General features: G+C 37.0%; 1 protein-coding gene across 6 annotated transcripts in view; it reads right to left on the minus strand.

Annotated features, from left to right (window-relative positions):
• LOC115216682 (low-density lipoprotein receptor-related protein 6) overlaps positions 1–17,594 on the minus strand; it is a 111,947-nt gene that overhangs the window by 11,896 nt on the left and 82,457 nt on the right. For all 6 annotated transcript variants that reach the window (XM_029786190.2, XM_029786191.2, XM_036506834.1 and 3 more), the window contains exon 15: positions 15,731–15,846. In XM_029786190.2, coding sequence (XP_029642050.1) covers positions 15,731–15,846 — 116 coding nt within the window. The remainder of the gene's footprint in view (positions 1–15,730; positions 15,847–17,594) is intronic.

The raw sequence follows: 17,594 nt of genomic DNA on the forward strand, positions 1-17,594 counted from the left end.
TAACCATTTTGTCCAGCGTCCTAACGATTCTGCCATCTACCCGCCTTACTTAAACTCGTAATAATAAATTTAGCGCAAGATTCATTAATAGAAATTGATTCAATAGCTTACACACACACACACACACACACACACACACACACACACACGTACATTCATATATGTGTGGGTGGAGTACATAACTATATATATACATACATGCATGCATGCATTCATACATACATATATCATATACATATATAAATACATATATATATATATATATGCATATGTATGTACACACACATACACACACACCACACACACACACACACATATATATATATACATATATATATACATATATATATATATATGTATGTACATATATATGTATATGTATGTATTTATATATATATATATATATGTATGTATATATATATATATTATATATATATATATATATATATATATATATATATATATATATATATATATGTGTGTGTGTGTGTGTGTGTGTGAGTTGTGTGTATGTATATATTATATATATAATATATATATATATATGTATGTATATATATAATATGCTCCCTTTGAAAGCCTAGTCAGGCTCATGAGCCCGATTTCCCGGTTTCAATGGCGTATGTCTTCCCCAGCTGGACGGGACGCCAGTCCATCGCAGCGTAACTCATTTTTGCCAGCTGAGTTGACTGAAGCAACGTGAAATGAAGTGTTTTGCTCAAGAACACAACGCGTCGCCCCGTCCAGCCCATGCTCTCACACACATCAATAAATACAAAACCAATACACATAGACGTGTACGCACACACACACACACACACACACACACACACACACACACACACACACTCATGCACACTCACCACGCACACATTAACATACACATAGGCATATTTACTAACACACATGCGTACCGAACCAAAGAAAATTATCTCAAGGCATTTCATTAGATGGTCTGACATTCCACTAGTTCACTGCCCCGGCCGGTCTGGTACCTTACTTATGAACACCGGAAGGACGAAAGCTAGGTTGATCTGGGTGGGATTCGAATTTGGAGTGCAGGAATAAATACTGAAAGGCATTCTTGCATATATTATAAGTTCATATTATAAATAATGTATAAAGAATGTGATCTTTGTATAACTCCCATTCTTCCAGTTTCCTATTCTTATATTTTTGTCTCTCCTTGTCTCTCTCACCTTCACGCGAACTGGGACCAATACTCCATTGTTTATATGTATCCTACTTTATCTCTTCTTCTCCCTTCCCCACTTCCTCTCTCCTTCTCTCTCTCTCTCTTTATCTATCTATCTATCTATTTTTCGCAATATCGAGAAAAATAAAAAAAGATAAATAAGGGGAATAACACGTGATAGAGAAAAATGCATGGCATGATGGCACGTAAAGTGGTTCGGAAAAAGGAAGAGGGATGGTTATTGAAATCAACCTAAGTAGAAAATACATCCTTAAATGAAGTGATTCTCACTCCAGCCCTCCGTTTCTCTTACTTGCTTTAACACATGTTTTCCGACACTTCACATCCTATTCCGTTACTCAACATAAATGCTAAATAAGAATATGATATATATTGAATACAACGCGTCTCCCGGTCCAGGAAGGTTCATCATTAAGTACCAGGGTTGTTGCCATAGAAACGAAGTTAACGCACGTAGAGTGAAGCCGCTTGCCAAAGATTAACCTTGAACTCTGCTGTGCATGCACACTAAGTTTCAACGTTCTAACTCACTTCCGCTGTTTATAGCCGTGCTTGGAAGGAAGGTGTGTAGTGTGTAATCGTCGAAGTTGACCATGACAGTGAAAATTGACGTGGCTATACCTGCTCAGAGGCCAACGCAAAGTAGCAGAAAGTGTATGGAGAGGAGTGTATGAGCCGCACACAAGTGTATGAGTAATCCAGACATTTCCAAGATGGCCGAAAAAATGTCGATATTGTGTGTGTGTTGAGCACGCGCGCGAGTGTCTGTGCTTCAGTGTTTGTGCCTTTGTGTCTGTGCTTGGCCCCACCCCCACTGCTTAACAACCGGTGCTGAAGTGTTTAAGTCTCAATAACTTAGTAGTTCGCCAAAAGAGAATGATAGAATGAGTACCAGGCTTCAAAAAAGGAATAAATACTAGGACCGATTCATTCGACTAAAAGAAAAGCAGTTCACGATGGTGCCCCAGCATTGGCGCAGTCTAATGATTGAAACAAGTAAAAGAAATGGAGTATAAATTTTAAACCTCTTTAAGAAATGAGAGAAAGATAAGAAGCTGCACGTTGATATGAAATCGAAACGGTTATACACTCGTACGAACACTCGGCAAACAGGCTGAGACGGGGAACACCGGTTCTATATTAGAAACGAATTTGGTCCCTTACACCTCGTCCACCAAGCTTCATCTAAGGCAGCAGTTCTCAACAAGGATCTACCGTATTTTCACTTGCATAAGGAACCCTTTTTTGTCAAGAATTAGGTTAGAAAAATATGAGTTTCTTATACATAGATAGTATATAATATTATCCCTTACAATAATCCCTAACACAACCTTTTTTCCAAATTTTAAGCCCCCAAAACTAGGGGGTTTCTTATACACGTGGGTTCCTTATACACATTAAAATACAGTATATGACCCTCCATGGCCCATGTAATATCCTCTTGCTATGTGCAATAAAGTGGTTATACTTCTTTAATACTCGAAATATTTTTACAATTTGTTTATGCAATTTCTAATTATATATATTAATAAAAAAATATAGGATGGTTTTTTAAAGCATCGAATGGCAAGGAGGGTCCATCCAACTAAAATGGGAGACAAAATTTGAACCATGTGACTTTTCTCTCTTCCCTTTCCTTTACTATCCCTATTTTCGCGTCACTCCTACTTTATCACCCATCACAAGTTCCAACTTAGCGTAACCATGACCTGGTTTGCGTTTGTATGTACTTGTTTTATGTGTAATTGTCTATGTGAATACGTATGCGTGAGTGGATGTACATGAGTGTGTCTTTGAGAGTGTGCGAGTGAGTGTGCATGTGCGTTCGTGTGTGTGTGTGTGAGTGTGTGTGTGTGTGTACGTGTGTGTGTATGAGTGTGTCTGTGTGTAACTGTGTATGTGCTTGTCTCTCTCTGTGCGCATTTGCGTGTTCGCACGCAGAGCGATTGAGAGTGGAGGCGCTTGGCTTGGTAGTTAAGGTGTTGCATTCATGATCGTAAGATTGTAGTTTCGATTCCTGGACCGGGAGACGCGTTGTGTTTTTGAGCAAAACACTTCATTTCACGTAACTCCTGTTCATTCAGCCGGCAAAAATGAGTAATCCTGCGACGGGCCGGCGTCCCGTCCAGGTGGAGAATATATATGCCATGAAACCGAGAAATCTCTCCTTATGTGACGGTATGACTCGAGAAAGTAACTTTACTTTTTACTTTACTAACGCAGCGTTTGAGATCTTGGGTTCATCCTAATGCGTGGGTCTTAGAATAGTGTCCATTATAGACTTCGGGTCCATTCACAACCTCTGTGTGTAAGTAATTAGACAGAAACTGTGTGGAATCTAATCGGTTGGACAGTAAAATTAATTCAATGAACTAATCATTATAACCAGTTTTCTTTATAAGCTGTGCGCTTGAGCGACCGCACATAAGTATAATTACGACACGCTCCTATCACTTTCTGCATACTAAATCCATTCGCAAGGCTATTTATTGTCAGCGCGAGGCTATAGAAGACACTTGATTAAGGTGCCACGCAGAGGGGCTAAACCCGGAACCACGTGCTCTAGTGTTCAAAGATTTGCACAAACGATCGTTAGACCATGGTTTCAATTCCCGGGCGTTTCATTGCGTTCTTAAGCAATACATTGTTTGTTCCTTCTCGAGCTACGCCTGGCTCATAAGGGCCGGTTTCCCGGTTCCCTTGGCATATAGGTTCGCCACCTGGACGGGACGCCGGTCCATCGTAGTTGAGCTGCAAGATGCAGGAGGAAAGAGTGAGAGAATGCTGTATCGAAAGTGTCAGTAGAAGTTCGCCATTACCTTCTACCGGAGCAGCGTGGAGGTTAGGTGTTTCGCTTATAAACACACACATCGCCCGGTCTGAGATTCGAACCCGCGATCCCTCGACCGCGAGTCCGCTGCTCTAACCACTAGGCCATGTGCCTCCACTTAAGCAATACATAACTGTTGTAAATGAGTAACCGTGTAAAGGACCTACATCAAGTTCAGGGGTAATGGCATGATCTTGATCGTTAATACGTCATGGAAACCAAGCAACCGGGTTAATTAATCCCAAGGCTCAAGATTGAAGTCCACTACAATAATTTTAAGGGGAAATCGAGTCTTTTTTTAAGATGAAGAAATTTCAGCGATGGCTGCTTGATTAGGGTAGTGTACATCATTCACAAAAATGATAAAAATTTCATGCACTGATAATTTTTGTGCACAACTACAGTTAAAGGTTAGAAGGAATATTGCTGATTTCATATACTGCGTCATGCTTATTGTGCCTGAAGATTATGTTCAGGTTACGTGTGTCTGTTGCTTACTCATCCAGTTACACTGCATTTCAATGATTGCAGTTGATAGAACTATTGAAAGAACTCACCGCCGAAATCAGCAGAAATACAATACGCCATATGTATACAGCAAAAACACACCATATATATATATATATATATATATATAAAACCATCCACTCTCGCCTTAACATTTTTGCTGAACGCCCAAGGCATCAGGCCTTCCACCAATACTCAAAAAGGGAGGATAAAATTCCTGGAGGACTGGGTTGATGCCCATCCAAACCACATCCCTTTCTTCCTCCGCACTGAAACCCATCTTAGTAACCTCCACTTGGAGGCGAGGTGAAAGTTAAAAATTTCAAAGCCATTCGTGCTGATCGTGCTGGCAGAAGAAAGGGTGGGACTGCCATTTATGTTCATGATTCATTCTCAACAGAGGCTATGAACATATTTTACAATGGATACTGTGAAGCAGTCACTGTATTCAGTTGAACCAACAACTTAATAATAGATGGGCTCTACAGACCACCCCAACCACCCCTAGCATGCTTCAAGGAATGCCTCAACAACATAAAGTGTTTCATCCGGCAGTGTCAACCTGACAACATCTTAATAATGGGGGACTTCAACCTCCCTGGTGTTGACTGGTCTGCAAACAGTCTACCGCCAGGTTCTTCTGTCTCAACCCCTGACAGGGAGGCAGTGGAATCGCTTCTTGACTTCATGGATGATTTTTTCTTGTCCCAACTGGTGCTCGAACCAACGAGATGTCACAAAAATGTCCTAGACTTAATTTTCAGCAATCACACTGACACTATCTACAATATTGAAGTGGAGAAAACTCTACTCTCTGATCAAGACATGGTTCTCTGTGATCTGAGATTTCACAGGCCAAAATGCAAAACAAACGTTATCCCTTTTGTCCATCCATTTGACACTATTGATTTCCACAACGCAAACTGGAAAGCGATCAGTCATGATCTTGCATATGTCGATTGGTCCTTCACGCACACACACATACACTAACATCAAAAATCCTGTCAGTCATTTGTAGACACCATTACGAACATATGTGCAAAACATACCCCATTAAAAATTTGTAAACAAATCTAAGTGCAAAACCCATAGAAATAGAAAAACACTCATCAGGAAAATTAAAAGAACAAAAAAAAATCGACAAACTGAAATACTGTCAACAGCAACACACCAACCTAACTGCTATCACATCACTAGAGATTAAAAAACATAACCTCCAAAACAACATGATGTCTATCAGAGAAGAGCCGAAAGTCCTGGGCCATTGAGAACATCATACTTAATCCCAAAGTGGGTTTTTTTTCATTTGCAAAAAAAAAAAAAATAAAATAAAAGCCACTGGCTCTACTGTTGGCCCTATGATTGATGAAAATATATATATATATGTTGTAATTTTTACTTTTTTACTTTCACTTCATTTAGGTCAGTGTGTGTATGCGGGGGGGTAAGTGCACGTGTATGTATAGGCGCAAACATAAATATTACATATGCTTAAATAGAGAGGCACTACTTCTCTGAAGTGGATATCATGTCAAAATCGGGAACTACAATTAGTATAAAAGCATCATTTATTGTATATATGAGTAAATGGTTCATAGCCCTTCAAAGAGACAGGATGACAATAGAGAGAATGAAGAAACAAGAAGCCTTGAGTTCTGATTCTAGGCACACAATCATACATTCATACTTACGTAAATACATACGTACATACATACAGACAGTCGGACGGTGAGATAGATATACAGCCAGATATGCAAACAGATAGATAGATAGATAGATAGATAGATAGATAGATAGATAGATAGATAGATAGATAGATAGATAGATAGATAGATAGATAGATAGATAGATAGATAGATAGATAGTTCCAATTCCCAAAAGGAGTGGTGCTTTTCAGTTCCCAGACGGGTGGTGTTCTTGAACAAAGCAGATCATTTACCGTTGACACAGTCCACTGAGCTGAAAATTAATAAAAAAAATATCATGGCCAGACCTGAAAGGAACTGTTGTCCCGTTCTGCAGGAGATGTTACTACCTCGATCCTAACACGCTATGTGTGCGTATGCGTGTATATATGTACATATATATATATATATATATATATTATATATATATATATATATATATATATATATATATATATATAATATATATATATATATACACATATATATATATATATATTATATATATTATATACATATATATATATACAACTAATGTAGGATAATTTTTTTTTTTCGAAAAAAAATGTTATCAATGGCCAGCATATCAAAAAATACCTTTAAAGGTTAAATTTATAAATAACTTATAAAATAAATAACTTATAAAATAAGGGCAAAAGAAAAATTCTAGTGTCAATATGCCGAAAAAAAAACAAAATTGTCAATAACCATTATAATTTATGCGTAAATTATAATGGTTATTGACAATTTTTTCTTTTTTTCGGCACATTGGCATTAGTATTCTATATATATATATAAATATACATGCATACTTACAAACATACATACGTACATACATATATATGCTTGCATGCATACAATCATAGGTACATATATACTTATATACCTAAATACATATGCAGATGTGTGCATGCATGTATTATGTAATATATGTATATACGTATATAAACTCATAGGTATAAGAGACAGACTGACAGATGGAGAGAGGGAGAGAGAGTGAGAGAGAGAGAGAGAACTTGTAGGAGAGTTTTATTGAAGCTAAAATTCCCCACAAAATAATTTTGGGAGTTTCACGCAACCGATCGTCAGACGGAAGATAAATGTCAGCAGTTCACCCCTTCCGATGATCGGTTACCTGAGACCCTGAGTGATACCTCGTAAAGTTTTCATTCAGCTTCAAAAAAAAAGTTTTTATTTAAAGTATCCTTAGTATTCCAGTGCTATTTTCTCCACCTTGTTTTGTACCTATATCTTCAGTGTGTGTGTGTTTGTGTGAATGGGTGTATAACGCGCACACAAATGTACAGACCCGCATAAAGACACACTCACAAACACATACATGCATATGTACTATATTTAAGTGTGTGAGTGTGTGTGCGTACATGTGTTTGTGTGTGCGTACATGTGTGTGTGTGTGCGTACATGTGTGTGTGTGTGTGTTTGCAAACGCAAATGAAGGGGCAAAGAGCCGAATGAATTATGAAATTTTGGTTACTCAAATCGATGTTCCCTACGTTGTTAATCAGCGTTTCGGAGTTGGGTCGTTCATTTAGGCAGCGTGTATTGTTGCACGTAGTAAATTCTAGAATAAACGGGATAAAATTTGTGTTGTTTAGTTTTCGTTGGTTAGCTTTAATCAAATATTAATTGTGAGCACCTTCGAGCATGATAGATGTGGGATTATTTCTGTAGCAATGTTCAGTCTGTGCCGTGTCTAGAAGAGGTCTGAAATACTAGGTGGCAGTTAGGAAATCGGTGGGATATTGTATAAAGAATAATTACTACTGTGTGATGTTTTAGTCAATGATGTGTGCGGGACGTGATAAGGTTGTTATCTGATAATTGTTTTCATATATCTGCAGGAGTGGCTGTGTGGTAAGTAGCTTGGTTACCAACCACATGGTTCCGGGTTCAGTCCCACTGCGTGGCACTTCGGGCAAGTGTCTTCTACTATAGCCTTGGGCCGACCAAAACCTTGTGAGTGGATTTGGTAGACGGAAACTGAAAGAAGCCCGTCGTATAAATGTATATATATGTACGTGTGTGTATATGTTTATGTGTTTGTGTTTGTCCCCCCCAACATCGCTTGACAACCGATGGTGGCGTGTTTACCTCCCCGTAACTTAGCGGTTCGGTAAAAGAGACCGATAGAATAAGTACCATGCTTACAAAGAATAAGTTCTGGGGTCGATTTGCTCGACTAAAGGCGGTGCTCCAGCATGGCCGCAGTCAAATGACTGAAACAAGTGAACGAGTAAACGAGAGAAACGAGTATGTGAACAACAACTCAAACCTATTGTTCTATAAACTAAAACAGTACCAAGAAGTTATATTTTTCTTCGAAATATAAGCTGCACCTCTTTCACCCATTCGAATATCATTTTGCAGTTTCGATGATACTTCAGCTAACATTTAGTTCTAACGGTATTAAATGAACGTGTCTAGAAATCCGGTTTGAAAAGTATCTTATATTAATCCTAAGTAGTTAGGATTGACGGAGGATGCGTTTGTTATTTTTGCTTTATAGAGAAGTTACATTATGGGATACTTATTCTAAATTAAGTGTTGCTGTGTTGCAGAAATTACTTTTGGCGGATGTGAAGAGTATTTGTATGACATTGACAGTGCTTACATATCCGTATATCAGATGTGCTATGTGCTGGCAACAGTAATTGCATATACGTATATGATATGTTCTGGCCACAGTGACTGCATATATGTATATGAGACGTGCTGGCATGCACATGACATGCTGGCTGGTGTGGTCCATTGGACAGGTATGCCTCCACAAATCTATTTATTATCTACTTGCCAATGTGGCACGTCTCACATAACGAGAAGCTAGGAATAGCAACGATGTGAATCATTATGATTGAACATATATATGTTTGTGTGTGTGTGTGAATGTATGTGCATGAGTGTGTAGATAGATAGATAGATAGATAGAGAGATAAATAAATAGATAGATAGATAGATAGATAGATAGATAGATAGATAGATAGATAGATAGATAGGGAGAAAGAAGGAGAGAAAGGTTGAGATAGATAGATAGATAGATAGATAGATAGATAGATAGATAGATAGATAGACAGACAGACAGACAGACAGATCGACAGACTATGCTCGGATGCACATGTATATAATTAAGTATCTGTCAACGTGTAGGTGAACGTTTGGATTGTAGTGTACGTACGTATTAGCATGTATGTATATGTCTATATATAATTATGAGTGTGTGTGTGTATGTATGTATCTATGTGTGTATATGAATATATTCATATATGTGTGTGAGCGAGAGAGAGAGAGGGGGAGAGAGAGTGCGTTTGTATGTGTGTATATATATATATATATATATATTATATATATATATGTGTGTGTGTGTGTGTGTGTGGATACACGAATATATGCTAGTTCGCATGCGCATTAATACACATTAGAAGAATGAAAAATGCAATCTTTGATACAGTTGGTATTCGGCAACTAATGACTAACGCACACTCGACATACACATTGATACACCTACATACACACTCACATACATACACTCACACACATATAGAAACAGCAAAAATACAATCAATCGTTGACATACACAAAAAAACATAACAGTACAGTAGAAAATAAAGACATTGTCGATTATGCCTATCCTTCTAAATATCTTCTAAGGTGTATTATCTTCTATAGTTATGTCTAATAGTTATGTTCATTCTTTACACCTACGCAAACTATTAATACATTGAGGGAAATGTAAATAAATAAAGACAGGCGTAAATTAACATAAAACTTTCCTGGCGGAATGATATTCATTACCCGTAAGACGTCCGTCAATCGTCATTATATATTTAGCGTGTTATTCACCATCCTGTAAGGAATGGAGTGTAGCTACGTACGTACCCACACATACAGACACACACACACACACAAAACACACCACATACACATACACATACACACATATATACAAGCATATACGTAAGCATATATATGTTTATATATATGTATATATATATATATATACATAAACCATACACAAATATACACACACATACATACACACACGTGTGTGTGTGTGTGTTTGTGTATATATATATGCGCACGAAAATACAGAAATACACACAAATATATGCATATGTGTGTATGTACATATCACCGTAACCGTATCACCTTAACCGACCAGGCTAACAGATGTTGCTACACATCGCTGGTCACAATGCGCTTCGCATTGTGTTAGCCTTCAAATGATGCCACTCCGCTGGCTAAGCGAGCAGGCCAACAGAAGAAAGAGTGAGAGAAAGTTGCGGCGAAAGAGTACAGCAAGGAACGCCACCACCCCTTGCCGACAGGAGCTTTAGGTGTTTTCGCTCAATAAACACTCACAACGCCTGATCTGGGAATCGAAACCGCGAGTCCGCCGCCCTAACCACTGGGCCATTGCGCCTCCACGTATATATATATATATATATATATATATATATACTCTTTTACTCTTTTACTTGTTTCAGTCATTTGACTGCGGCCATGCTGGAGCACCGCCTTTAGTCGGGCAACTCGACCCCAGGACTTATTCTTTGTAAGCCCAGCACTTATTCTATCGGTCTCTTTTGCCGAACCGCTAAGTGACAGGGACATAAACACACCAGTTGTCAAGCAATGCTAGGGGGACAAACACAGACACACATACACACACGCATACATATATATATATATATACATATACATATATATATATACATACATATATACGACGGGCCTCTTTCAGTTTCCGTCTACCAAATCCACTCACAAGGCTTTGGTCGGCCCGAGGCTATAGTAGAAGACACTTGCCCAAGGTGCCACGCAGTGGGACTGAACCCGGAACCATGTAGTTGGTAAACAAGCTACTTACCACACAGCCACTCCTGCGCCATAATATATATATATATATATATATATATATGTATGTATATATAATTACACATACGTATATATACATTCATGCATACATACATACCTACATGCACACATACGCACATACATATACATATATATATCTGCGTATATATATGTATGTATAGGCAGACAGACAGACAGAGAGAGAGATTGATAGATAGACAGATAGATAGATAGATAGATAGATAGATAGATAGATAGATAGATAGTTAGATAGATAGATAGATAGATAGATAGATAGATAGATAGATAGATAGATAAACACCTTGAAACTCGGGTCCGTGTGTATCATGAGTTGAAGACGGGGAGGATGATTCCCCTTCACAAATACTGAGAGGACACAGATAGTGTGTCTATAGCCAGCTGGAGGAGATATCTTCCTGGGGCTACAAACTACAGTAACATCCACCCTTAGGGGTTAACCATATTCAAATGGCAAATATGCGTCACGATATATATATATAAATTTATATAAATAAGGATAAGATCGTTATTTAAAATACTGATCATAGCAGGTGGCCAGCATGTGAATAACAACCTCATAGGTAATAATTATTATTAAAATTATAATTAATGCAAGATATAGTAGTCGAATATTGACTAAAAGCAAATTAAATGTTCATACAGCACCAGGAGAGAAGACAGAAAAAATAAACTACCAAAAAGAAATTATTGGATAATTCCAGATCCCGGATTTCCGGATCCGCATAAGAATTCTTTTGCCTTCATCAGTGGAATATTCATGTTTCAGCATATATATATATCTTTATATGTCCGAACAGAACTACATTGTGTATAATGGTACCGAAAAAATAAGGGGAGAATGCATGGTATTTTAAGTCCCAAAGCCGTTTCTGAGACCTCGGAATTAAGTAATAGTTATAATGCTGGCGGATGGAGAGTAAAAAATGTCATGGATATTCCACTGATGAAAGCGAAGCATTTCTTATGCAGAGTCAGAAATCCGGGATCTGGAATTATCCAATAATTTTTTTGCCAGTGTATTTTGTATCTTTGTCTTCTCTCCTGGTGCTGTATGAACATTTAATGTGGTTTTAGAGTCATGTTTGGCTGCTATATCTAGCATGGTGGTTTCTCTTAGATACCCTTAATTATAATTTAATTTATATATTTTTTAATGCCCCCATATATATATGTAATTTAAAATATAAGCAATAATAAACTATAAAATAATTTTTTATGTTTCAAATGTTAAACAAAACTAACAGTAAGATGGAAAGTAATCCTTCCTAGTATAGGCACAAGGTTTTATATTTTGGGGGAGGAGACTAGTCAATTACATCGACCCCAGAGTTTTACTGGCACTTAATATATTGACACTGAAGGGACGAAATGCAGAGTCGAGCTCCGTGGAATTTGAACTCAGAACGTAAGGAAGGGCAAAATATCGCTAAGCATTTCGCCCAGCGGGCTAACGATTCTGTCAGTTCAGTGTCTTAGTAACATGGAAAATAATATTTATCTTTTTTGTGCTTCCAATTTATATTTCCGATCATAAAAAACTACTTCGAATCTTATTCTAGCACGTTTAAAGTGATTACTTTTGTGCCGTGAGCCATATATCAATTCTGAGGTACCCATTATTCCTTTGATGCTCTACGCACGTGCTTATTTTGCATAATGGTTAATCTAGCTCTGTATGCATATAATAATATATATATATATATATATATATATATGTATATACTAGCAGTATCGCCGGCGTTGCTCGGGTTTGTAAGGGAGATAACTATATAAGCATTTTTAGAGAGTTACTTCCTTATAGATGCCAATTTGGGCTTTCTTAGCCATTTCTGTTTTGGTGTCTTCAAGCCATGAAGTCGTGTTTAAAAGAACGCTGGTCTCCTTGACAACGCTTTACGACGTTGATTTCCTTACACTCCCTTCCCCACAGCTTCACGAAGGAGGGAAGAAGAGAGAGAAGCAAACAGGTGCAGGTGTGACCATGGACGCCAACTCCGCCGCCATCGACACACGAAAAATTGTGCATTAAAATGGAATAAAAAATGATGTTAAATTATTTTAAAAATCGTAGACTCATTGTAGACGCGCGCTAATACTCAGACGGGCTCGATATTAATCACGACTATAAGATACCCGAATTTGGTTAAACTGCACCGCAAAATGTGGGAGTAGTTAGGAATCTAAATCGAAGGGGACAGACACTCACACAACTACAGTTTTATATATATAGATATATGTATATATGTATATATATATGTATATATATATGTATGTATATGTATATGTATAGATATATATATATCTATATATATATTATATATTATATATATATATATATATATATATATATAATATTGTATATATTTATATATATAAAACTCTAGTTGTGTGAGTGTCTGTCCCCTTCGATTTAGATTCCTAACACTCCCACATTTTGCGGTGCAGTTTACCAAATTCGGGTATCTTATAGTCGTGATTCATATCGAGCCCGTCTGCCTATTACCGCGCGTCTACGATGAGTCTACGATTTTAAAAATAATTTAACATCATTTTTTATTCCATTTTAATGCATAATTTTTCGTGTGTCGATGGCGGCTGAGTTGGCGTCCATGGTCACACCTGCACCTGTTTGCTTCTCCCCCTTCTTCCCTCCCTCGTGAAGCTGTGGGGAAGAGAGTGTAAAGAAATCAACGTCGTAATGCGTTGTCAAGGAGACCAGCGTTCTTTAAGAACAACGACTTCATGGCTTGAAGACACCAAAACAGAAATGGGTAAGAAAGCCCGAATTGGCATCTATAAGGGAAGTAACTCTCTAAAAATGCTTATATAGTTATTTCCCTTACAAACCCGAGCAACGCCGGGCGATACTGATAGTATATATATATTTGTGTATATATATATGTATTTATATATATATATATTTTTGTGTATATATATATGTATTTACATATATATATATTGTGTATGTATATATGTATTTATATATTTATGTATATATATATATATATATATATATATATATATATATATATATATATATATGTATATATATATTTCAAACAAATAACAATATATGTATATATATATATCAAACAAAATAACAAAATCCAGCAATAGCTCAAAGAATTTAAGAGTTAATATTATTAGGTTATCGCTCAACGATAGAAAATTAGAAAGAAAATGTTATTTAATGAATTAGTAAATGCCGAAGTATAAGTGTGTAGCGTCTCGGACAGTATGCAGTATGCTTCTTCGGGTACCAGAGGGAAATGAGGAAAGCCTGGGAAGAGACGGAGACGGAAGAGGTGCAAGAGAGGAATGGAAATTAAACAAAGAATAAAGCCAGGATAAAGAAACATGAAAGTTGAATTCACATGTTTGACCTCAGACTATCCGGAAGTGAAAGAGTTGACTGTGATTTCAACTGCAAGAAAGTCATACAGGAGTGCCCACTACTGTGCGTTATGTTAAGTGTGCACGTATGTATGAGGGTACACACACATGTAAGTGTGTGCTCATACATAAATGTGCATATATATATATATATATATATATATATATATATATATATATACATATACATATATTTATATACCTGTATATTATATATATATATATATATATATATATACATATACATATATTTATATACCTGTATATATATATATATATTATATATATATATATATTATATATATAAGCGTAGGAGTGGCTGTGTGGTAGGTAGCTTGCTTGCGAATCACATGGTTCCAGGTTCAGTCCCACTGCGTGGCACTTTGGGCAAGTGTCTTCTACTATAGTCTCGGGCCGACCAAAACCTTGTGAGTGGATTTGGTGGACGGAAATTGAAAGAAGCCCGTAGTATATATGTATATTATATATATATATATATATATATATATATATGTGTGTGTGTGTGTGTTTATGTTTGTGTGTGTGTTTGTCCCACCACCCAACATCGCTTGACAACCGATGCTGATGTGTTTACGTCCCAGTAAGTTAGTGGTTCGGCAAAAGAGACCGATAGAATAAGTACTAGGCTTACAAAGAATAAGTCCTTGGGTCGATTTGCTCGACTAAAGGAGGTGCTCCAACATGGCCACAGTCAAATTACTGAAACAAGTAAAAGGGTAAAGAGTATATATATATATAAAGTTAAGGAAGAAATTTTTCATTCACAGACGCAAGATAATGTGAATAATATAGCATGATAGGTATATGTTAATATACATACATACATACATATCGCGAGGACGTGATACATGCAATGTATTAAAATACGATCAGTGAAGGAGAGAAAGGGTATTTACGGTTCGAGCAAAGTTCTTGTTCATAAACAGGAAAAAGAGGAAAGTCCAAGAGAAAATGAAGACAGGGGGAAAAAGTCGCCAACAATCCAAAGCTCTTCTGAAGAAGAGCTTTCCTCGGAACTTTGATGTGTTCGGGCCTTTTATGTAGGACATTAGACGTGGAGCTTGGAGATGTGGAACTTGTTGAGATGAACAAAGATCTTGGAACCTGTAAACAAACCTAGCTCAAGATATTACATAAATGAAGTTAAAATCGGACTCCACTTACCAGAGATTATTTCAGTTGAGTTGAATGCATGTATGTCGTTTAACCGCACAAATTTTGACGTGCCATCCCAGAAATTCTCCAACTGACCGCCTTTCTTTGGCAAACGCATTAAGGAACTGTCAAGAAATATATATTACATTATTCATAGTCATCACACTATACAAGTTTTTCACCCTTCACATCAATATATTTACACACAGATATAGGCATACACACAAACATGCAAACAAATATGTGTGTGTGAAGGTGCGTGATCTAGTGGCAATGAATGTTAGGCTTATAATCAAGTGTTCAATTACTATCCTGGGAAGCATGTTGTGTACTGCAGAAAAGTGTACTAATTCAAGTTGCTGAAAAGCGAGAATCATCTAAGTGTTGATGCAAATCCCTTCCCTTTCATCTTTCATATCCTCGACGTTCTTCAGTTTCAAGCTTTGAAGGATCGAGAGTGTGTCTATGTTTGTTATTTCTTTACTACCCACAAGGGGCTAAACACAGAGAGGACAAACAAGGACAGACAAAGGGATTAAGGCGATTACATCGACTCCAGTGCGTAACTGGTACTTAAATTATCGACCCTGAAAGAACGAAAGGCAAATTCGACCTTGGCGGAATTTTAACTCAGAACGTAACGGCAGTCAAAATACCCCTAGGCATTTCACCCGGCGTGCAACCGATCCTGCCAGCTCGCCGCCTTAAATAGTGTGTCTATGTTTGTGAGAGTCTGCGTGTATAATTATTTTCGTGTGTTTGTATATTTAGACACCTATCACATGTATGATAAAAAAAAAAATAACTGTATAGGCGATTTTACACCATTTCTTTATGGATTCCATGATTTCTTTATTTTTTTGCATTCTACTAATGGAAGAGAATTATTTTCTTTCTTGTGCTAATGCATAAATGGAAGAAGAAACATTATATGCGCTCTCAATTCACCAATAACCGTCTTCGTGGTTGCTTGCTCGAAAATACTTTCTGTATGTTTAAAGCAACGGTTTATAGATTAAAATATCACAGCGCCTTTTCTTATCTCTTAATAAGTCAAAAGTTTCATTTCGTCCGTTACTAATTTTTTATTTAATTTAAGCTACAACATTTAAGGTACAACAGCAGATCGTGATTTTACTTTTTCTATAGTATCGAAATTGCAATACGTTCTTTTATCGTAGGGGATATGTGCAGTAAAGTCGAACCAGCCGCCACTGGTAAGCGAGTAGGGATTGGTAACATGTACCCTGCTTTTGATAACTGTTTTAGCTGCTATGTAGTAAGGGATAAATACATCCACCCTTCTCCCACTTGACCCAGCGAAACATCTAGTGTATGACAGCTTGGGGTAAAGAGTCTGCACCAGTACCTGGTAGATTCATAACAAGACACAAAACACCACCCGATCTAGGAATTGAACCAAAGACTTCACGATCACGCACTAATCTCTAAGCCACATGGCTTCGCCTTGATGACTATATGTATCCTAAATTAAACAACAACCACTACATTTCTAAGTGTCGGATGTAATATGTTAATTATTAAGAACAAATGCCGAATCTTTAAATCAATACTATATCTATTTTTCAGTTCTATTGTCTAATTTGGTGTGCTTTGATGGTTGTTCTTTTCAGAAAACTCAGTCGTATGGAAGCAGTAATTCAACTAATATTAGTTGAGGGGGGCGGATCTTTTTGGTTTGAACGGCAGTTTTTAACATAATTTCTAGGTAACTAAAAAATGTTAAACTTCGTATACTGGTAGAATGTGTTTATAAAACATCTTTTTCTCTTGGCTTTAATGAGAAAATTCTATAGTTTGTAAGATATTTGGTCTTTAATTTCTTGCATTTCGGCACTTTCAACCAATCAAT

Source organism: Octopus sinensis, linkage group LG10 (assembly GCF_006345805.1).
Source record: "Octopus sinensis linkage group LG10, ASM634580v1, whole genome shotgun sequence".
Lineage (NCBI taxonomy): Eukaryota > Metazoa > Mollusca > Cephalopoda > Octopoda > Octopodidae > Octopus > Octopus sinensis.